This window comes from Silurus aristotelis, assembly GCF_946808225.1.
Source record: "Silurus aristotelis genome assembly, chromosome: 6".
NCBI lineage: Eukaryota > Metazoa > Chordata > Actinopteri > Siluriformes > Siluridae > Silurus > Silurus aristotelis.
Window position 1 is genome coordinate 3,805,702 of NC_139579.1, and position 23,843 is coordinate 3,829,544.

At 42.1% G+C, this 23,843-nt stretch overlaps 1 protein-coding gene across 2 annotated transcripts in view; it reads left to right on the forward strand.

Moving 5' to 3' along the window:
- The window catches only part of jarid2b (jumonji and AT-rich interaction domain containing 2b), a 127,699-nt gene that overhangs the window by 73,241 nt on the left and 30,615 nt on the right, over nucleotides 1-23,843 (forward strand). For both annotated transcript variants that reach the window (XM_083544260.1, XM_083544259.1), the window contains exon 3: nucleotides 5,942-6,065. In XM_083544260.1, coding sequence (XP_083400386.1) covers nucleotides 5,942-6,065 — 124 coding nt within the window. The remainder of the gene's footprint in view (nucleotides 1-5,941; nucleotides 6,066-23,843) is intronic.

Consider the following 23,843-nt stretch of genomic DNA (forward strand, 5'->3'; position numbering starts at 1 on the left):
TATTGAAAGTGTGAGGTGTTTTTGGAAAGGGGTCTCCAGTGTTTAGAGTTTGTCACTGGAAATTCTTCAGAACAGGGTGGAATGAAAAAAGAAACGATGCACAATGATTTCGTTCCGCAACATTAAACTGAACTATAAACCAATACAAGAAGGTATAAAATGTTTTTTGGAAATAAATCAAACTTCGTATTAATTGACGATTATCTGAGGATACCCTGTTATAGGAAACTCCAGGATCTCCAGTCGATCTGACCATGATGTTGTTGATGTTTTATTCCGATACGTTTTTTCCTATTCATTTGATCTTTAATTATTATATATTCAAATAAGCAAGAGCCGACTTCTCTGACTAAATGAAGGATGTTTAGTCGATATGAATGTTACGAACTTTTGTCGGTCGTATGAAAGATCACTCGTTAAACACGCACACGGTGGTGTTAAAGTGACTAGCGACGCGCTTGGCTCCACCAGTCCCACCAGCCACAACTGTCGTGTTAGCAGAGGATCAGTGTCATATCTGATTTCTTTCCGCGTCGCCGTAAGCTAAGCCGCCAAAATATAATAACAGGGTTTCGCCGAGATGTCCTCCCACCGCTCCTCGCTACTGTGCGCGAGTGTGTGTTTAAGAGGGGGCGTGGTTTAGTGGCAGGGCTCAGACAGTGATAGACAGTGAATTCTTTTTTATATTTTTTGCTTTGCACAGAAGAGGAACAAGTGCTAATGCGACTGTCACTCTTCGTTTTCATCTCAGTCACTGCGAGTTCTGCACCCGACCTGTAATCACCGCCTGTCTCTGTCCACTAGGCTTTTTTTTTTTTTATTAAATTTTTTTTTAACTTCAGACTTTTAGCTCGTCTCTGCCTCTTTTCAAGTCCATTCCGGCATATTTTTTTTGCGATTTTTATGACGTTATGACCACCTGCCTAGTATTGTGTTGGTCCCTCTTTTGCTGCTAAAACAGTTCTGACCTGTTGAGCATCAACAGCATTAACTTCAGCAATTTGAGCAACAGGAGTTCGTCTGTTGAATCGGACCACACGGGGCAGCCTTCGTTCCCCACCTGCGTCAATGAGCTTGCTGGTTCACTACTTGGACCAGTTTTGGAGATGCTCTGACCCAGACGTCTAGCCATCACCATTTGGCCCTCGTCAAACTCACTCAAATCCTTATGCAAATCGTTACACAGTGAGGAAAATAAGTATTTGAACACCCTGCTATTTTGCAAGTTCTCCCACTTAGAAATCATGGAGGGGTCTGAAATTGTCATCGTAGGTGCATGTCCACTGTGAGAGACATAATCTAAAAAAAAAAATCCAGAAATCACAATATATGATTTTTAAACTATTTATTTGTATGATACAGCTGCAAATAAGTATTTTAACACCTGTCTATCAGCTAGAATTCTGACCCTCAAAGACCTGTTAGTCCGCCTTTAAAATATCCACCTCCACTACATTTATTATCCTAAATTAGATGCACCTGTTTGAGGTCGTTAGCTGCATAAAGACACCTGTCCACCCCATACAATCAGTAAGAATCCAACTACTAACATGGCCAAGACCAAAGAGCTGTCCAAAGACACTAGAGACAAAATTGTACACCTCCACAAGGCTGGAAAGGGCTACGGGGGAAATTGCCAAGCAGCTTGGTGAAAAAAGGTCCACTGTTGGAGCAATCATTAGAAAATGGAAGAAGCTAAACATGACTGCCTCTAAACATCTCCCTCGGACTGGGGCTCCATGCAAGATCTCACCTCGTGGGGTCTCAATTATCCTAAGGAAGGTGAGAAATCTAGGGTTAGACCAGGACTACACGGGAGGATCTGGTCAATGACCTGAAAAGAGCTGGGACCACCGTTTCCAAGGTTACTGTTGGTAATACACTAAGACGTCATGGTTTGAAATCATGCATGGCACGGAAGGTTCCCCTGCTTAAACCAGCACATGTCCAGGCAAGTCTTAAGTTTGCCAATGACCATTTGGATGATCCAGAGGAGTCATGGGAGAAAGTCATGTGGTCAGATGAGACCAAAATAGAACTTTTGGGTCATAATTCCACTAAACGTGTTTGGAGGAAGAAGAATGGTAGGTACCATCTCAAGAACACCATCGCTACTGTGAAGCATGGGGGTGGTAGCATCATGCTTTGGGGGTGTTTTTCTGCACATGGGACAGGGCGACTGCACTGTATTAAAGAGAGGATGACTGGGGCCATGTATTGCGAGATTTTGGGGAACAACCTCCTTCCCTTAGTTAGAGCATTGAAGATGGGTCGAGGCTGGGTCTTCCAAAATAGCAGGGTGTTCAAATACTTATTTTCCTCACTGTATATATTTTTAAAATGTTTTCGTTCTGTTCATCTTCCTCCTTTGGTAGAACTGATGCAAAAGTGCCTCATTCGTCTTCTTCAGTATCGAGAAGTTCTATCTTCATGCCAAGACTGGCCCTAAATCCCTCGAGCTTGGCTCTTTACTGCTCCTCAACTGCTTTTCTTTTTTTTCTTTTCCTCTGCTTGGATTAGATTCTTCCTCATTTTGTTCTATAAAAATGCCACATCAAGTCATGCTTAAATGAAAAGTTCTGTTCCTCTCATCCAGACAGCCATCATTTCGGAGCGTTTTATTTTTGAGTCGCTGTGGTCCGAGCAACGTGCATTGGTTTATTTCTTTTTTCTCTTGTCAAACAAAATCTGAAGAACACAACAACTTCTCCTCCTCCCCTCCTCCTTTTTACGCCACAAGGTTTTAAAGGATCGTTTGAAGCAGCCATGTCGAAGAAACCCACTTCTTTTGAGTTTTTTTCCTGATTATTTATTTACCTACCACGTGGTTTCCATAGTAAGGTGCATGTGTGCGAGGACCAGTGTGAATGAGCTTGTCAGCCGTGCCTCAGCAGAGAGCGTGAAACATCGACACATGTTCACTCACTCGAGGAAGCTCCTTGACCCTGAAATGTAAACAGTGAGGTTTAGTCTTAGTACCATCTAAGCAGGTCCTGGTCTTCAGAAAAAAACTTGCTCTTCAGCCAGAAATGAAAACTCGAGGCATAAATCTGAATCGGAGTGCCTTAAAGACTGAGGCCGACACGGCGTACTGCAAAATTTCACTCTTCCGATGTTTACACATGTAATCGTGCACACTCGGTGCCGGCTCTGCCCAGTCAAATCTAAAAAGCAGCTGGTACAAGTGGCATTCTGAATGTAGGCCACGGACGAGCCTCTCGAAAGCTTAGCTTTATCTTTAGTAGCCATTTTGGCTCGAGTGCTTTTACTTTAGCTGCGTCTTTAGTCGAAATGTTTGGTCCCCGGAGAGCCTGAGAGCCGCTCCAGCCCGGTTTTGAAGTGCAGCGGTGGTGGTCTTGTCTTTTCTCCAGCCTTTCATGGATGTTTTACAGAAAAGCTTAATTTGATCGCTCTCCTCGACTTGTTTGTTTAAAGGCTGACTGATGATTTGAAAAAGGACTCGGGGTTTGTGGGGGGGGTGTTTGGGTTAACTGAGACGAACGCTAATCTCTTAGAAAAACACGCCGGGTTGAGTGCCGATGACAAAATAAAGCCACTTGGATATATGATTCATATCCTGGTGTGCGGTTTCGAGTGGTTGGAGGTCTGAAGTCTTTCACGCTACCAAACCCCCCCCCCCCCCCCCCCCCCCCCCAAAAAAAAAAAAAAAAAAAGGCAGCTAGAATTGGAGTGATCATAAACATGATCGGAGGAAGTTTCTTGGTAATATAGATGGAGCGATATCGTTATGGTGTAAAAAGTGGAATAAAGTTGACGTTAAACAGTGTGTATGCGCGCAAGAGTGTGGCCTCTACAAACACACTTTAGCAGATCCATAAGCCAGATGCTATTATATGAAAGACCACAGTGATGACAGCCTTTCGTGAGTGTGTGTGTGTGTGTGTGTGTGTGTGTGCGCATCTGAAGCTCCAGAGACCCGACCTACCGCAGCGAGGTCCGGGTGTGTGTGAAGGCTCATGATGACATGTTGTGGTTTTGCTCTCTTCCCAAACAGCCGGCTGCCTGGGCTTGCTTCCTCCTCTTTTCTTCTCTACAAACAGGTTCTCCATCAAGGCCTCTACTAAGAAACAGCCATCATGTTTCTATCTCTCTCTCAACACACACATCCTCTTCTCTTTTATTTACCTCATTCCTTTTCCTTTCCGGGTTTCCTGTGGCTCTCTTGGTGCCATGATGGTCACAGTACTGGTGGTTTTACCATATGTGAATGTCTATGCAAACACCATTACCTGAGGAAAAAAAAGGTTTTGTGGATTGATTTGTCCTTGTGGCATTTGGCAGAGCCACTTAACACCTGAGCAGTTAAGGGTTAAGGGCCTTGCTCGAAGGCAAACCAATGGCAGCTTAGTGTTGCTGGGATTTGAACTTGTGACCTTATGAGTCCAATGTTTAAACCACTGAGCTTTCAACTCCCCTGCCAACTCTCCCAAAGTTCATTCAACAAACAAAACACGACTTCATCATAAATGGTTGCTGCTTAAACACATTTCCAATTGATGTGTTGATGATTGGACTCGCAAGTCATAAACAGAAAATATAATGGAATCTGAAAGATGTTTGTCGTAGAACCTGAAGTTTCTGAGGTAAATGTTGACCTTGTCGACTGTTCCCAATTGTTTTCACTGTAAATATCTGCAGATTATATGCGTAAGTGACCGAGTAGCTACGACGTTACCTAGTTTATGCCGGGTCATTCTTGATATTTTGTTTGTTCAATGTTCATTTTCACTACTGTTGGGGAACAGAATATAAAAAAAAATGCTTTTTTATTTTTTTTTTTGTGAATCAACAGTTTACATTTTAATATACAATGTTAAATAAAATGACTGCTTGGTTTAAATAAAAATTATATATATATATTAATTTATTATTTTTTCTACTTCAGTGTACTTGATCAAATGTCTGCATTTAAGAAACACTTATTTTTTTTTATTCAATTGATTTATAAATAATATTTATATCATATTTTTGAATCAGAAATAAATTCATTTAATTTTATTAATTCAATTTTCAGGAATTTCTCCAATTTTAAGAGGAATTCTCGAAGCTGTACCTAAAAGATGACTGTCGTAAAAAAATGCAAAGTGGAAATTAAACATACTTGGGGTCCGCCACTTAATGTGTTGTTAGGAAACTTAGATTTTATACGTTCTACAAGTAAAACAGGGAGTGCATTCGGTACACCTGTTCATGGTACTAAATGCCCTGTACCCAAGCAGTTTGGTATGAACCAGTGTACCGTTATATGAATATATTATATCTACCTATACAAATTCATCATTACTTTCGTCACAGAGCAGCATTTTCTTATATCTGCCAATCCGTCTGAAAACATCTGAACTGCAGGTTTTCTAACAGCGTTGAGAACTTACATTGAAGCAGCAAGACCTGAAAGATTTTCCTTCTTTTTAGAATTAGGCTGTAAGGAATGTTTTCTTCTGATCAGAGCTGAGAAGTAGATTTAGAAAATCGGGGTCTGTTTTAGCTTTTCTTTAACATTAACCTTTAACTTGAACATTGTAATATACGACAAGGTGGTGTGAAGTAGTTACTGCTTGACTTCCTGAATAGTGTTCCTGCCACCAGCATGTAGTTGATCATTTCACAAAACAGCATATTTCGCGCGTTTCCATTTGCATTGTGCCCCGTTTACAAAGCTTTACATCACATTCGCATACATAAGTCCTAGTCATAAAAAAATCTGTGGTTATCTTATCGGTTTCTTTCTCTTGAATTTTTTTGGATTGTTCTAAACTTCCGACACTGGAGACTCCTTACAAAAATTGGCAGATTCTCATAGAAAACCTTCACATGTTCATCTAGTCAAGCAAACTTATGACCGTTGAACGCCTTCTGTGGGCCTGTAAGGGCAGTTTGATGATTTATTTATTTATTTATTTTTTTGTGTGTTTGTGTGTAGGTTCTCTGTCAAGTGTCCAGCTCCATGGCTCAGGCTCTAAAGGAGGACGCAAAGAGGACGACTCTCGCTCTCAGAGCACGGATGGAGGGAGTGAGTGCTGGGAGGAGGGACAGGCAAAAAAGAGGTATGCATTTTTATTTTGCATACTGAGTTACAGTATCAGTCTTTCTTTCTCAAGTAGCGAGTGTGTGTGTGAGCACATCACCAAGTGTGTTCCAGCTAATCATCGAGTGTGTTTGCAGAACAAAAAGGAATTTGCATGATGCGATCGTCAGCAAACCATTTAAATCATTATCTTTACTATATCAAATACTTTATTAACGTCTTCAGCTGGACCAGACAACATGCCGGAGATCCTCACATAGAACGCAGATCCTCACCACACACCCCATACGTCCCTCCCATAATTCCTTATTTTTTTTCCATGGCGATCGGGTTCTGATAGCCGTTCGAAGCGGTGCACTGCGCTTATTAGCGAGCTAATGATGACACGACCGCTTCTACAATAGAGTTGTCATTCGGGGGAGGGGATCAGAGGGCTTTAATAATGAGCACTCATTCTTTTGAAATTAATTTTCATTTCTTGTCACTTTTAATTATTTGCTTTTAAAGCCGTGCTCCATATTTGTTTGAATTAATAATTGAAGAGGAAGGGGAAATGAGATGTGTTCATGTACTGTGTGCAATTAACTCTTCGCTATGTAAATTTTTTTTTTTCTTTCTTTAGAGCTTGGAACGTGCAAAGCCACTTAAAGAAGCGATAAGGAGCAATAACAATTACCTCACACGTGTACTAGTGTTCCTCTCTTAATACCCATTTATTTTCTTCAAAACCAGTATGAATGTTCCTGGGTTTTATGCTAGTGTTAAACCCCCCCCCAAAAAACCAGTATGAATGTTCCTGTGTTGTCATGCTAGTGTTAAAAACCAGTATGTACGTTCCTTGGGTTTTATGCTAGTGTTAAAAAGGAGTATGAATGTTCCTGGGGTTTTATGCTAGTGCTAAAAAAAAAAGAATAAAAAAAAAAGAGTATGACTGGTTCTGGGTTTTTATTCTAGTTTTAAAAACCAGTATAAATGTTCCTGGGTTTTTATGCTAGTTTTAAAAACCAGTATGAATGTTCCTGGGGTTTTATGCTAGTGATAAAAACCAGTAAAAATGTTCCTGTGTTTTTATGCTAGTTTTAAAAACCATACCATACTTTTTACCATCTTAAAAAAACCAGTATGAATGTTCCTGGGTATTTATGCAAGTGTTAAAAACGAGTATGAATGTTCCTGGGGTTTTATGCTAGTTTAAAAAACCAGTATGAACGTTCCTGGGGTTTTCATGTCAAGTGTTGCATTGTGCTCTTCTATTTGTTTCTGTCACTGCGTGTTCCTGGTCTAATATCAGTGAAAAATGTTCCTAAAACTGGCACTCGATTCATATTAACCTTTGTCTGGTATGAAGCAAACTAGCAGATTAGCGTATCTCTTATTCCCTTCATTCATACTTGATTCTTTTGTTAGCTCTCACTCACTTCAAAGCACGGCTATGACTGCTGCTTTGTATACCAGGGTGAATCCCATTAAGTCCCCAGCAGACTCTTAAATATCTTATATATATAATACACACGTGTCCTTACATACCGTAACTTCTGCACCCAGTGGCGCTTTAGTTATGGTAGCTGGGCCTGCACTGGGGGTAGTACAAAGTTCTAAGATGCTGTTGCACCCTTCCTGGTCTTTAGGAGTTTTTCTTTGATCTAGGTTTTGCATCTGCTCAGGCACACTTAACACTGAGGAAAGCCTCTGGTTGAAACAAATTCGCCTCATGAAGCACTCATTCATCCACGACTCTCCATGATACCTCACACAAACACACACACACAGTCACCCAACACCCGGTGAAGTGCCAGATCTGCGTCTCTGAAGAGGGCTGAATCGATCTCCAGAGGACTGCATGGGAACAAAAGTACCCAAAATCTAAGACCGAAGAAAGGGCCAAAAAAAAAAAAACGCACAACTGTCCAGAGAGAAGCAGATGTCCAGTCCGGCCCCCTTCTGTAAATCCATTCAGCACTGCACACTGTGTGTGTGGGTGGGTGCGTTCGAGTCTCTCAGGTAACATGTACTTACTTATGGGCATAAGGAGAGCCAGTGTGTATGGTTTGTCTGGGCGAGGATCAGCATGCAACACCTGCCTGCAGTCTTACCTGTCATTTAATACCACATGGCAATCTTTAATCAGAGCCCTGAAGACACCATTATTAAAGCAGCGGTGAGAAGGAGTGGGGAGAGGAAGAAAGACAGACAGAATTGGGAGGGGGTGGATGGAAAGACCAGGCTGGGATTTAAATAAGCACAAAGAGAGTGGGCCGCTGTCGCCACACTGTCAACAACAGCGGCTTTTTTGCTCTCGAGTGCCTTTCTCTGCCTTTCATTAGAGTGGCAGCTCTGCTCAGCCCTAATGAGAGACCCGCTCACTTGGCGCTGTTGTGCCCATCTGTGCTTTACCACTTTTGTGGTCACCATGTGTTTGCTGATGTTCTTGGCTTGGCTACGTCCGATTGAGGAGGTGCCAGAGTCTCCTACACCTGGCCTGGGTGGATAAACAGGAAAGGGAGGAAAGAAGGGGAGTGGTGGGAGTACATCGAGGTCCAGGTGCAAGGGTACCAGGTTTGCAGGGAAAGGCCATGTTGAGGCGGATGAGAGCGACGCAGTGTTTGCGTTCCCAGGCTCCTAAGAGATGCGGATCTCGCGAAAGATTTTGGTTCGTGCCAAAGGCATAACCGGCGTCAGGCATACGTGGTTCCCAATGCACAATTCGAGAACCTTACGCCAAGGGTTTCTTTTGTTTGTCCCTGCTCGTTTGTTTGTCCACTTGAAATTTCATTATGATGCTTGTTCGCTCACACTGTGTTGTCAGTGCCAAATCGGTTTCTAGCTTAGTTTGCCAATTTTGTCTCACGCTTCCCTTGGTGTCCTTCCTCCTCAATTCTGCAGTTGGTTTGTTGTTTTCGCTGATTTTGATGCACTCATTCAAGCAGGCTCGCCACTATCGCCCATTTCTGTGGCTCCACAATGGCACTATTGATTTTTCTGTAAATCCCTTTGGTGTCACGCTTGCTGCATGCCGATCAGTGCGTTGAATAGTGTCGGGAATCGATGCTGGCCACAAAGATGGCGATTAGGCATGATTGCTCACTCTCAGTGGTGTAATGACTTGTGGGTCTGCGAGTAGAAGTGGGGGAGGAGTGTGTTTGCATGGGGTAGCGTGAGAAACTGAAATCCAGGTATGTTGTTTGATTCCACAATCCTGTTGAGTCACTGCCCGGGTATGGGAATTTTGGCGTCTGAGGATTGCTGAATCAGAGAGCAGGAATGTCCTTCGGTCGAGGGTTTAACCAGAGTGTTTGCATTTCGCCGTCAGGGCTACAGGGCTGATCTTTAATTGAATATAGAGCGAGTGGAGCAGGGTGCATTAAGATTGATGCGCCAATGGCTCATTTAAGTGTATTGACGACCAGTGGTGGACAGTAACTAAGTAAATATAATTCTGTACTTATTTCAAAATCAGATATCTTACTTTTTAGTCAACTACGAAAGTAATAAATGATTAAAGAAATCAAATTTGCCATAACACCTGTGGCTTTATTTTTTTTATAGAGAAAAGGAAGACCCATGAGGAGGTTTATGGATGTGGTGAGGGAAGGCATGCAGGTAGTTGGTGTGAAAGAGGCAGATGTAGAGGACGGGGGGTATGGAGACGGATGATCCGCTGTGGCGACCCCTAATGGGTAAAGCCGAAAGAAGTTGTTTCAAATATGGTTTTGGGCTCATGATAATTGTAAAAAATATCAGTGTTTGACTCATTAATATCATTTTATTAATAGATAAGTGCGCTAAGAGTAACTTTAAACTCTTTTCCCATAAATTGAGTTGATTAACCAAAAGTCTTGTGACAAAAATGATAATATATAATAAATCTATAATAAATGATAAATAAATGATAAAGCTATAATAAATCATAGTACTTTGGATACTTAAGTTCATTTGAAGGCAAACACTTTTGTACTTTTACTCAAGTACATGGTTTTTGTACATCCACCACTGATTGGTTGGTTGGTTGAAGACACATGGGCACCCAGCTGAAGAGGGTTGTTGAGTAACACGGATTAAACACTTACTTTGGAATAAATGCTATTTTTGAAAGTTTTACCTCAAACCATTTTTGTGTCTAGACCTTTTAATGATAGCCAAAGCTGCCATATGCAAGAATTTCCTCACACCTATAGACTCTGCAATCGTTGGCAGATTTCTAAAAGGTGGAGGCATATAAATTGTATCCTTTCCAAGAAAAAGAAATGGAATCTTGTTCCTTTGATCAGTTTGCAGTCCAAGCTAAATTTTAGTTTTTTCTTTGTGACAATCCAAAAGTGTTATTCATTGTGCCCTCAAAAACGATTTCTTACTTTGTTTTGGTGGCCTGTAGTAATTTCTATGAAATGGACAGCATATATCTATGAAATGGACAGCAAGTTCTCTCTTGGTACCTTTCTGTTGTTCTATTGTCCCAACAGGCTTGTTACTTTCCCCAGGGCTTGGGAAACATTGGGCAGCCTGAAGCTGGCTCTTTGTCAGCTTGTGGAAGTTATTAGCTAGCTAGTGAATCCAGAGACAAGGCCAAGACTAAACGGTTCGAGTGGTTGCACCTGTCTGAGCTGTGGGGTCTTGTTTCTTCATTAAACCACACAGTCTGTTAGCTCCGTGGCCTATAAACAGTGATGGACATTTTAAAAGGGGACGGGATGACGACACAGACATTTATAGGCCTTCTTTTTATGCACTTTTTATTTTTTTTCCATTTGCTTCATCTACCGCTTCTCCTCGTTGTCATTCTCAACGTTCTAGGTCGATTTCCAACCACAGGCTTCGCAAATATTTTTAATGACCGTTCCATAAAGTCAGCAGAACAAAATGCGCGTCCTTCTGTTGTGAAAATATTCAGACAAGGGCACAACAAGATGAGCTAATCAAAAGTGTTCTAGCCCTCAGTGGAGACACTGAGAACTCACTAGGTCATCATTTATTCAAAAATATGAATTGTGTGCGAACCCAATGATGGAACGAATTTCATATGTTTGAAACGGCTAGGCAGAAAAACGACCAACGTTCCTTGCCACTGACCTTCCTTCACGTTCCCACAGATATTGCGGTACTTTGTATTTTAGAAATCCAAATAGGGGTTGCCCCCCCCGAAGAGCCGAAAATTCAACTTTTGTTCAACTGGTAGACGAATCGGGCTCCTCCTATCTCACAGATGTGTTCTGAAATGAGGTTTTATGCCATTTTGGTTATACCAGGGTGCTCAATGTTTGATTTCACATAGAACCAACATGTTTTCCTCAATAAGTTAATATGCAGCCTATTACGATAATGTTGTAAATGAAAATGTGAAAAAAGGCTTTAAATAAATATTTTTCACACACATGAATCAATCCAATCACACCTTTGACAGATCAAAGTTTCACCTTCCATGAGCCGTGATCGACACAGGAACATCTTGACGGTTTCAAAATGTGTAACAATGATTGGGAGATTCTTTAAAGGTCTTTTGTTTTAATCTAATTCTGTGAGTGAATTAGTATTTTTCTGTGCGTCGATGTTGTGCTGTACTCAGAACGCGCTCGCACAGGCAATGTAGCCGATTTAATTTGATTTGCCGGCATGTGGAATGCAAATCCTTTCTGCAGTGATCTATTTTTTTTTGTAGGTTTATTGATCCTCTATCTATCTTAGTGTGATCTTAGTGTGTACATTTGCAGCATTTAGAAGACGCCCTTATCCAGAGCGACATACAAAAGTGCTTTAAATCTCTAACAATGAATTAATCTACAGTGGTACACAAGATTACAAACTTAATATAAATATAACTCCTGAATTCTACAAAGCAACTTGAAAAGTGCTTTAGAAAGAGGTGGGTCTTCAACCGTCGCTTGAAGATAGCCAGGGACTCCGCTGTACGGACGTCTAGGGAAAGTTCGTTCCACCACCTCAGGGCCAGAACAGAGAAAAGCCTTGAAATTTACTTACCTCTCATTCTGAGAGAAGGTTCATCCATACTGCCTGTTTGAAAAAGACATGGTCTGTTGACCGGCAGTTTTTGTCGCTTTATTAGAAAGTTCTTCTGTGTGCTATGTGGAATAAAATAGTTGTCTAGTTGACTACTTGGTGTTGTGGTGCCCCCCTATTGTAGATCGACTATGCAAATCCTTATTCGGGGACACCCCTAAATGGCGTGGTCGTGATGGAAAGCTTGCCATAGCACCTTGATCTCTTACCCAAACAAACCCCTAGATCAATCATTCCATGTCATTTCTAAATAGTTACTTAATTACCTTTTTCCCCAATCTTTAAGAACTCATTCATATACACTATTTTACCAACAAAAGTATGCGAGACCCCTCAGTTTTTGCCTGGCATGGGTGATCTTTCTGCTCCCGTCCCCAACTTCCTAGTATGTTGCAATGGGAGGAGGATGGGAAGTAAGGGGTCAGAAAAATGGGGTCATGTCTAGTGGGTCTTGCTTGCTCAGACGGACAGAAAAGCAATAAACACTTCAGCTCTGGCAGCTGTGTTTACATTAAGCATCCACACTCGGCTTCTCCTTGGGGAACGGTGTTAAAGTCGCACTTATTTATTTCCAAGCAGGAGGTCAGCCTTGCTTTCTGGCTTGTCATTACTGCACCAGCAATAAATGTCTGTCTTGGGTTCCTCCGTCTCAGCTCCTACTTTCAGTGCTTCGTTCGATACAGGAATTAGGGTCGGGTTTGTGTTTGCAAACATCACTCACGGCTGTTTGTGTTCCTTTGTTTATCCTGCCGATCATTTTGTTCTGTCGTGTGTGTTTCGTGTAAATCCGTTTTATTTAGTGTTTTTTTCGAGTCTGGGTTTGGCATTCATTCATTATCTAGTAGAGAACCAGGTACAAAATCAGCAGGGCGCATATAGTAACATACTTGACCTCATTTTGAGTTTGGGTTATTGCTTCTGACCTGGTGTATTATGTACTTTTTTCTGACTGGTTTCAATCCTCTGGTGGCCTAACTGATCTAAAATAGTGCCCAGGGGACTTCAATGTCCAAATGCAGTGTTTTGGACCTTGCTGAGGGTTCCAGGTTGTCAATTTCAACCCGGTCAAATGATCTGAAGATGCCGTAATCGGAGATTGCAAAAGAACACACATCCTTCACTCAAGTAAAAGTACAGGTACTCACATCAATTTCAAATGTTACCTAATGAATGTATTCGGGCTGAACAACCACCATTTAGAACACAAATGGAGAAAAAAATGATCATGTGATCAGGAATGTGTCTGTTCTCAGTCATGTTTACATCACTGACTCCCTCTGTCTCATCCACGTTAACCGCAGACTTCTTGTTGCCTTCTGCCTCGCTTGTTGTTGGCTTTGTATGCTAGCACACGTCAGGAAATGATACACCAGTGGTACATTGCGTGGCTATTTCAATAGCAAATAGGATGATGGGATGGGAATGAGAAGAAATAATATCGATCATGTCACCAAATAGATTAAAGCTAATAAACCGAGCCTGGTTTGATATTAGAAAGTGCAGATATTTGTGTAAAATAAATTTAATGCGCGAAAGTTGTGAAATAGTGAAGGAAAGTACCGATACCAGAAAAATCAACGTTAGTACATTAATGAAGTATTTGTACTTCATTTCTTTTCTTTTTTCGGTACCCCCGGACTGCTGGATTGCTGTGCACGCGCTTTGCTGGCTGTGTTTTGTGTTCCTGTGAGCCAGCTGCTCAGCACTGGCAGACACTACAGGGAGAGTTTATCATGAACATGTGGCCCATCTGGAGCTGTTTAGCTTTAAGCGGGGAAAAGGAGGAAAGAAAACGAAAAAAGAAAGACTGAGAAAATGAGAGGCAGCAATCTAGGCTGAGAACATCAGCCAGTAGCTGTGAACAAAATTTGTCTCTCTGATCGCTTGAAGACATCGTTGTCTTTTTTTTTTTCTCTTCCAGTTCGTTGCGAATCGTGTGTAAACAAACGTCCTGTCTTCCCACGGATGTGGTGGCGATGCGTATTTAACTGCATGTCGACGCAAAGCTAGTGTCATGTTAACCGTACGAAAAGGCTTTTTCTCTTCTCAGGCTCTTACTGTATATGCTGCAAATTGAAAGCTGTTTTGCTGATCCATGCGAGCAGGATTCGAGATCCCTGATCTATTTTTCAGCAATCATTGACTTCCCAAAGCTTGCACGTTTTGACCATGATAATGACTGACGTGGTACAGATGTGCAGTTTACCCCTTTAGATGGACGCATGAGCCGTGTTAATTTTAGGAGGGGGGGGGGGTGCTCATGTTAACCCTGAGAAAAGAAAATGTTAAATTTAAGCCAATGCCAAGACTTCCTCTCTGAACCTCGAATAGCTTTACCCCCTAGGGTCTATCAGAGGCTCCCCTCTCTTCATCTCATCATCCATCTACTCGCTCCAGTCATTCATCTGCTCTCCCTCCCGCCGAGACTCACCCCTGCTCCTCTCGTCTGCCGCTGAGATTAGGAGCGACTCCTGCCGATAAGGAATGCTTTGATATCCTGGGGGCAGGACTGGAAGGGTCACACTGTTTACTCACAGTGCCTAAGCCGAGCTTTTGTTTGCAGAAGCCCTCCCTACTCGTCTTATGCTCTTCTCAACCAGCGTTCACCACGAACATGCTGGAGTACTTTGCGTTTGTCCTGCATGTGACATTACATTACCTCAGATTTTCAGGTCTATTGCCAGGACCTGTTTGTGACCCCTTCAATTGACGGTTCGTTTTTGTTCAGAATCGCGTTTTAACCCGTTTTGGTAAGAACCAATCAAATCAAGCGTTGAAATGTCCAAAAAATTCCATTGGGAACTTCATCTGGGGAATTTTTTTTATATTTTAAGATGGAAACTTACCGGGAATGTATGGGAATTAATAAGAAATTCGGGGCAATGTATCTAAACTGCATCATATGCAAACAAATGTTAGGTTGGTCATAAGCTGACATGCATGCAAACTGATGCAGAAAAATGCCATGTCTGACTGATTTAATTGTTAGTTGCATAATTATAGGTGATGAGCTTTTAAAAACTTTCAATTTTGCCCATAATGTATTTCTGTATGATAACAGAAAAGTGGCTAGCAGAAGGTAGAAGAAAGAAAAGAGCGTCACAGTTTGACCTAGCTAGCCTCATAAAATGCCAATGAACTAGTGCTATCTTACACTTAGCATGTCAAATTAACTGCCTGAATGTAATCTTTGGACTCATGCAGAACTGTAGCTTCAATATTCCTCAGGCCCTGCGGTCGATGAATCTGTGGGGTAGAAATTCAACCGAAATGTAATTAAATCTGGTTGTTTTAACCGAGATTATCCTTCAAGACTTTTTTTATTCAGCTACATTCAAGTTCCCTGCTATCGACTAACCTGCAATTTTGTTAATTCCCAGTTTATTCCCATTAATTCCCATATAATCCTGTTAATTCCCATGAAAAGTTTCGGGTCTTAAGTTCCCCCACGTTCGTATTTAAAGGTATGAGATTGTGCATGTGTCAGCTAGTGATGTACACCAGTGCTTGCAGTGTACTAGCTTTGGGGGGGACCGCAGATCACAGCAGCTGTTGCTTATAAACCGAGGTAACGCAAAGGTTATGAAAGCATTTCCTCCCCCCCTCTGAGCCTACGTTCCGAGCCGAGCGAGACCAGACCGCACAGCTGTAGTTTTCCGGCGGGGACGAACTCCTGCTTTTCGCTCCTCTCGTGATGCAGAAGAGCAACACGTGTAGGAACATCAGAGCGGCAGCACTTTGAAGCCTGAGGTAAAGGAGATTAGAGCAGGATGAATAGGGACATCCTGTGGTAATCCCTCCCCTCCATCACCTCCTCTGTAGATGCTCATCCACCTCACTCACAATTTTCTTGTTCGATTTTTTTCAATGTCGGAATGAGAGACCAAAATGCTACTTGTTCCGTTTCACGCCCCCCCTCCCCACTTTGGAATCTTGGCCAGCTCTTCAGAACTCCAGAGAGCTCCATTAGCCCTCTAACCCCATATCTTATCCTCCTGATAAGGTGTTACTTTTTCAGCCTCACCAAGGCAAGATAGTGTGGTGGCAAAAAACGGCATGTGTATGCTTGCAGAGCTCCTTTGTTTCCATTTCTCTGGTGTAAAGATAAGACCAAGCGCTCCCTCTGCTTTCTTTCGTTGTTTCTTTGCTGTCTTTTACCCAGTGCTGTCATTCTCCTCTGCTTTCTTTACCCCTCAACCCGGTCTGCTTTTTCCAGGACCGATTGGTGCGTCAGGGTAAGGGGATCGGTGCCCCTCCCTTCCTCGTGATGATCTCAGCCTATTGTGGGTTTTTATCAGTGTTGAATAATGCATAACCCTGGCCTCCCATTAAACTCGCTCCATTGTGAGAGCCACTATCTGCCCCATTAAGGAGCACAGGGCAGGAAGCTCGATGGGGTTATTGGGTTTCAGGATCTCTAGCTCAGGATGGAAGGGAGAGAAAAGCTCCAGCGGAAGACAGGCCGTCTAGAGGAGTTCAGTCGTTGGCTCCCTTGGTTCCACCCTGGAGCCGAGTGAGTGATAGAGAAGAGGATGTGGTCAAGAAAAGAGTGCACCCTCCTCTTTTTCGTAGTCTGATTTATCACCGTGTTTACAGAGCTCCGTCTCCGTCGCACTCTAGCAGCGTTCCCTGGCGGCTTCTCGTCGGTGCCGACTCGCCATCTGCTGACCAATTCATGAGCCTTCTAAACACTGCCAGAGGGGAAAAAAAAAAAAACGCTGATCAACTCCTTGCGAAGAGTATTGGGTAAATAAGCAGTGCTTCTGCATGGCTCCTGCATTTTAGGCCCATGTCGAGTCATCTGCACTAATCCCTCAGTTTCAAACTGACCAGCAGTGTGCCCTCATACTGCTGCATACGTTTTTACAAATCTCTGGTCTCATAGCTTTTCCGAGCTTCGGTTTGAAGCCGCTGGGTTTCTTGCACCATCTGCTTCGAATACACTGTGCCTGCTCAGCTTTTGAGTCTCGTAGATGTGGTCAGAGGTCAGACTGTGACGTCACCGGGAAATCCCTCCTCCTGCGGTGTCTCTGCAGGTGCTTGCTTGCTCAATTCTCTGTTTCTGTCTATCACCCAGCCACTCCAGGTTGCTGAATGATTGGCCGTTTACTCACCACATCACTGCGATTTGACCACATTTGACTTGTTTACTTGACTAAACACTATAAGCGTTAACTCTCACAGAAAATGCCCTGATGCAGTTCTTTCTTTCTTTATGGACAGTAAGAATTCTTGCCAATTGCTTGAATAGTTAGGGTGTAAAAAAGTATCGATACACGCGAGTATCGTGATATTTTGTTCGGTGATACTTTACCGGTTCTCCAAATAACGCAATATCGATATATAAAAAAATGTAATATATCAAATTAAACATTTTTCCGCATGAAAAACAAAACGTTATACCCATAATCGTTTTTTATAGCCACCTCATAGTGCTTGTAATGGAGGATGAAAAAAAGTGGTCCAATAACGTTGAATGTCACAGGGACTGATTAATGCAAATGCAAATCCCATTGTGGACTGGTTAGATTGTTTATTTTTTTTTCTGAGGTTTGCATATGGTGGTGTGTTCTTAATGACTGCTTTCCTAAAAGGATATCCTGGTCCTAAAATAACCCAATATATCGCCTTGCTTACTGTATTGCGATGTATCACAACGTATCGTATCACGGCTCCTGTATCGCCCGATTCATGCCAATACACAGCCCTACGAGTAATATCATTAAAATATCAGATTTTGGATAATGCGCGAACGCGTCGTTTTTCATGCAGACACTTTTTCGGAAGAATTGCAGGAAAACATGCTGCGTTTTTGGTAAGCTTTTATTGACTTTGCTACTCTTAGACCTCCAGTGTAAGTGAGATTTGTGTACAATTGGCTTAATTTCATTCCCAGGACAAGGAAATGTCAGTTTTATGCGTTTGATCATTGCACAAACACGACAGATAAAGTTGGTAGAAGTTGAATTCGACTAAATCCAATGACCGGTTCCTGCCTTGCGGACCCTCACCATTGCGACTTGAACATGATTTCGTTTTATTTAATAGCTTTGGATGGGTTTAAAGCTCGGCTCCTTCGATGTCCCTGGAAGAAAAAAAATATAAACGTATCCGTAGTACATTCGCTCTTGAACGTAGTGCTTAAATTCGATTTTAAACCTCCGTGAATTGCAGTCTTAAATGGTTTTGAGATGGGTGATATTTTATTAAGGCGCTTGGCCTCTGGCCCGGGCTTGTGGGGGTGATTTGTTTTGAAGTGTTTATATGTGTGTGTGTGTTGGCTTGCTCTTGCAGCTCAGCTCGATTTCCCCAAAAACGTCTCCGACATTGTGATGAACTGTCAGTCGCTGTGTAATCTCTTGTGAAAAATAGCTGCTGGCTTTGTCCCCAGGGAAGAGTTCTGTTCGCTCTTCGCCATTTGTCCACATTCCAGTGTCTGTCAACAGCCCAGGATTCTTCACTTATCCAACCTGCATGGCTGTGAGCGTCTCGCTCTCGCGCTATCACTCCCTCTCGCTCTCTCACTCCCCCTCTCTTGCTCATCCTCTCTGTCGCCTTTATAACAAGGCAGCTGAGTGAATGAAGCAAGGCCTCCATTATCAGCTGCATGGAGTCTCTGCGCATGGTTTTCGGTTGTCTCTCGCTGAATTCCCCGGCATGTTTTGACTTTAATTTGTGCTGGTCAGCGCCGAGCCCGAGGCTCACGATGCCCTGCTGTGTTTAGATGTTCCGACTAGAGCGAAGTGCAAGTGGATTTTTCACAGTAAAGTAATAGTCTGGAGGAATTTGGCATCCAGCAGGCGGAATAAAGAGCTGTGTGTGCGTGGTGGTACAGCTCGGTCAGGGATGGTGCATCATAAATGAAGCCGTGCAAGAGAAAGCATGGGTGTTTGCGGTCACAAAATTCGTTCTCTCTCTATTTCTCTTTCTCTCCCAGCCTTGCGCTCTCTATCTCCATCCGTCTTTGACCTGGTTCAGTTTGTGAGGCAAAATCAACCACGGAAAGTTTGAGCTTAATGGTTAATGCATTGTAATTTGGGTTGGATGGTTATGAGAACAAATCCCAGCACCATCAAGCCACCATTGCTGGGCCCTTAAGCCTGGCCCTTAAACCTCAATCGATCAGTTGTGTAAATGAAATTGGTGTGGAACTGATCATTTTAATTTGCTCTGGATAGGGATGTCTGCCAAATGCCATAAATGTAAATGAGACTTTCTGCGATTAAAAAAAAAAAAGATTATTGTATAAACGAATAATATCATTAAATCTCAATATCTATCTGTCTGTCTGTAGTCTCAGAGCTACAAGGGTTCGACTTGCGATTTTCCGAATCACACTGGAGACTCCTTCCCAAAAAAAAAAGCTTTTAAAAATTCACTTTCTCCTCACTAAATCATTGGGATACAAGACGCATTTGTGGAGTTTCTGTGACACAAGTCTGTAGAAACAATTCTATAAACTGTACTATAGAAGCAATTGACTATTAGGAAAAAGTATATTATTCCCTTTTATACTCTAAAAATATATTATTCTAAACTGTGTCTAGTGGCTTCACACAGCCGCTGCTGTTTAAAGTGTCGTCCGAGCTGCAGTTATAGATAATTAATCAACATCTTGGAACGAACCTTGATAAAGGATTTCATGTCCGTGTGCTATGAGACGATGTACTGTATCATGGAATATCTAATAAGCTGCGAGTATTGATCCAGATATGCACTTCTTTTGATATATTCCCAGTAGTTCCTCTTTCCCCTCCCCCTTTCCATCATATTCTCCATTAGGGATCACAGATACTCTTTATCTCCCTCTGTCTCTGGCTCTTACTTCTCCTCTCTCTCTATTTTCTGTTATTTACTGTCATTTAGTCGTACGCTCGCTCATCAAAGCGGGGCCATGTTTCACCGAGAGCAGCAAGTTTACAGCGGCACATTCTTCTCATTTTCCGCCAGCGCTGGAAATGGCCTTTGAATATTTCATGCTGTTCTCTGATGTTAAAATTCACAGGTCGATTTATTTTCTTTCCTTTGGCCCGAGTGTAGATTTCACTCCTGCCACTCAAGCATATCATGTGACACTTTATAGTGTAAAGGGCCGGGTTGGAACACCAGGGCTGTTCATTAACACGCAGGATGCACGCACGGCTTCTGCCTAAACCAGGCACGGTCTCCCTCTCGGCACGTTCGCTCGCCGATTCACACTCGAGTAACACGTTTTCCATCAGTCGCCAATCGACGCGATTCGACATGGCCCACGAGTGCAGCTTTCTGCAGGAACGCTTTGTCTCCTTACCCAGATATTCGTTCTGGTGAGATGAAATCCGAACGCCTTCCCTTCATGCCGTCGACGCAGCAGGGGAGCAGAGCCCGAAAGCCCGAATTGATGGATCTGGTAAAAGAACGGCGCTAGTCAGAATTGATTAGCGACGGCGTCTCTGCCGTGTCAAAGCTGTTGCGTCGGCTGAGAAATCGCGCTAACAGGCGTCTGATTGAATGTGAGATTAATTTGTACAGCAGGAGATGATGTTTGATCTTTTTCTTCCCCCCCCCGTACTTGTTTGGCACGTGCTCTAAGAGCCGAGGGCAGCTATCGACAGCGCAATGATGAAATGGAGCTGAAAGAAAAACGTCCGTGCAAATATACACGGCACGAACATATCAGTGTGTTTTTATTTAGAACGTTCTAGCAATGATGCATTATATTTAGTTAAGGGGGAGGGGAAAAGTGTGAAAAGTAAAATTGTTGTCTCTGTAGGAATTTTATTAAATTCTTCTGTATTGTGAACTGTACATGCATATATACATGTTCTACATGATGATTTTAAAACAAAAGTGCTGCATGGAGGTTCGCAAGCTTCTAATGCTCCTTTGTATGAAACAAACGGCCAAGGTAATGCCTCGTCTCCGTTTCCTGCTGTGTTTTGCTCATGATTTAATCAATGATCTGAGTGAAGGCCAAAGCTAAGGTGTAAACCTTTCAGCATTTCTATGATAATGAGGTGGTCTGACGGAGAGAGAGAGTTATCTGAGTTGGGACAGCTACTTCAGCAGAAAAACGTCAGGACGTTCCGTTTGTCTGGACAAACTGTTTCAAATATATTATTTTTGTGACGATTTTATATGTTTTAATGTATCGTTTTATTTAATTCAACTGTACCTTGGAGAAAAATGGTTTACATTAATGCAAAGACCTTCATAGTTTTACAAACGACACATTTCAGCATCACTAATCTGTGTGCAATTTCCTTGCTAACCAATTCGAGTGGACTCATGAAACCCTTTATTATTTCGCCACAGTAATCGCAACATGACACTTTTTTTTTCCAAATCGTGCACTTGAGAATTTGTTTAGACATTTATTTACACAAGACCATTTTATTTATGGCAACTCCACTACATTTCTCAAATACGTTGCTCAACCAGATGGTTTTGGAAACTGCTAATCGAGACACGACTGATACTTCAGTCATGAAGTTCACACGCTTTTCTGCTAAACGAAAAAAAACCCCATAAAACACGTTAACGGGCTGCAATACACTTAAAAACTTTTTCTAGTTGTTCAGAAAATACATATGAAGGAATCTTCCAAAATGAATCCACAAAGAAAATTCCAGAATTCAGATTTTAATTCCAGAATGAAATTTTGTCTTTTTTTTTATTAAATTTTTTCGTGAATCGATCAAACAGACGTTTTGAACGTTTTTGCCATATTGCTAGCCCTAGTTGCTTGTGAGATTTAATCAAATCGTATCGCATTATTAGAGAATTTACATTAGCCTAGCTAGTCTAGATTTTATAATACAGTTATGTGACGCGCTGTGATCGGATGCCGTGGTGTATTTTTAGCTCAGCGCTTGAGATTTTGGACTTCTGATCAAATAATTGCGAGTTCAAATCCCAGCACTACCAAGCTGCCATTGTTGAGCTACTGACCGAGGCCCTTTAATCCTCAACTGCTCAAGATACATGTCTGGATAAGGGCCTCTCCCGAACGCCATAAATATAAATGTAAATTGATCAATTTGTTTAGTATAGCTATGCAGAAAGTTGAATTGGATACCATTTTGTACTATTTACTGCAAAACTTGTTGTCTAAGACATTTCTCAAAGAAAGGAACATGGATAAAGTGTATTATGATCAATTATGAGGGTGGTATCTGTTCCTTTACCATATCTCACTTAGTGAAGGGAAGCATTTTTATATCTAAATGCTCCATTTTTGAATCTGAATAAATTTTCCCCCACTTTTTCAACCAGTTACTGCATCTATGATGCGTTCAGGTTGTCATCACGGTCTTACTTGGTCTCGGTTGACAATTTATTTGTGGCGTGTGAAGAATTTGCCTGAGCAGCAGCGTTTGTTTGTTTTGTGTGGTAGCGGATCTTCATAAGCTTGACTTTATTCAACACGTTTGTTATGATTATGCATATTTATATTTAGAGCTCAATAGAAAGTCAAATATTTGCTAATTTTCTGAATCAGATTTTCTGGATCTCCCTTTTTTACACATTCGTATATCTAATTCCGCCCACTGCGATTTTCAATAAGTCCTTTGCGATTGTTGCGTGTCAGACTGTGCAAACATGCATGACCTGCATTAATAATAATAATATACTATACAAACACTCCTTTTCTTTCCACAACTCAACGTGTTTTCTTCTTGCGGTAGTGACTCGTTTCCACATTTTTCGCCGAGGTGATTTAAAGTTGTGGCTTAGTAGGTTTGCATCTTCAGGATCGGCACTCCTATTGGCTCTCGGTTCGACGGTCGTGGTATGGAAAGACGCACCGAAGGAAAGAGTCTGAAATCTTTCGACCCTGACGCAGTTTCATCGTAGGAATAACATTTACTCGCCGGCTGTCTGTGAACAAACCTGCGATCAAACACTACAGATTTTAGTCTCAGATTACAGGGATCTTTTAGGATTTGCAAAATCGACCAAATCGTAGGCACAACCGTACAGTGCGAACCCGTTACACGTTTATGCCTTAAACTAGACTCTGTTAGCATTTCCACATGACATGAAATCCAGAGTGTCCTTGAGAAGCACGGCATGTATAACTTTTTCCACATATTCGCTAACGTGACCAGCGAGTTTCTAATCTTTAAAATAAAAAAATGGGGGGGGGGGGGATTAAAGAGCCGAGGGTTGAGGAAAATCAAAGCTCCGAGCTATAAAAAGTCTGCGTGCAATTTGATGCATCCTTTGTACTTCTTATCGCCAGTCAGCTGCAGCAGACGCCTCGACGGCGTTTAACCGAAAAACTTAATTACATTTCAGGGCTGTGACACGAATCGGGATTCAGTAATTACGAGACGGCCGGACGGCAGCTGGCAGGTGCTGCTCTGGAGAAAAAAAAAACCCAGCACCCTCGGCCATTCTCTTTCCACTCGGACACTTTTTGGATAATAATTATCGGCGCCGTGGCCCGGGCCATGCCTATCTGATCCAGATTGACTGAATTAGTCTCAGTAAGAGTGAGAGTCACGCTTTATTTTTTTTCAAGAGGATTTTATAGCCCTCTGTTGCGTTATTCGAGACGCGCCGCTTAAGAGGGGGATTTGTTGACCATAAAGGCTGGGTGTATGTGTAATCCATGTAGTCTCGCTCGCTCTCTCTGTCTCTTTTTTTTTTTTTTTTTTTTTCTCTCATTCTATCTGTCCATGTTTTTCTCTGGGTCTCTGTTTTGTTAAATTAAATTTAGTTGATGCTAGCTTAATGACAAGGACGTTATCAAGAGAAATATTACTCACAGAGATGGGCATTTTTATTCCTTTGTCTGGCA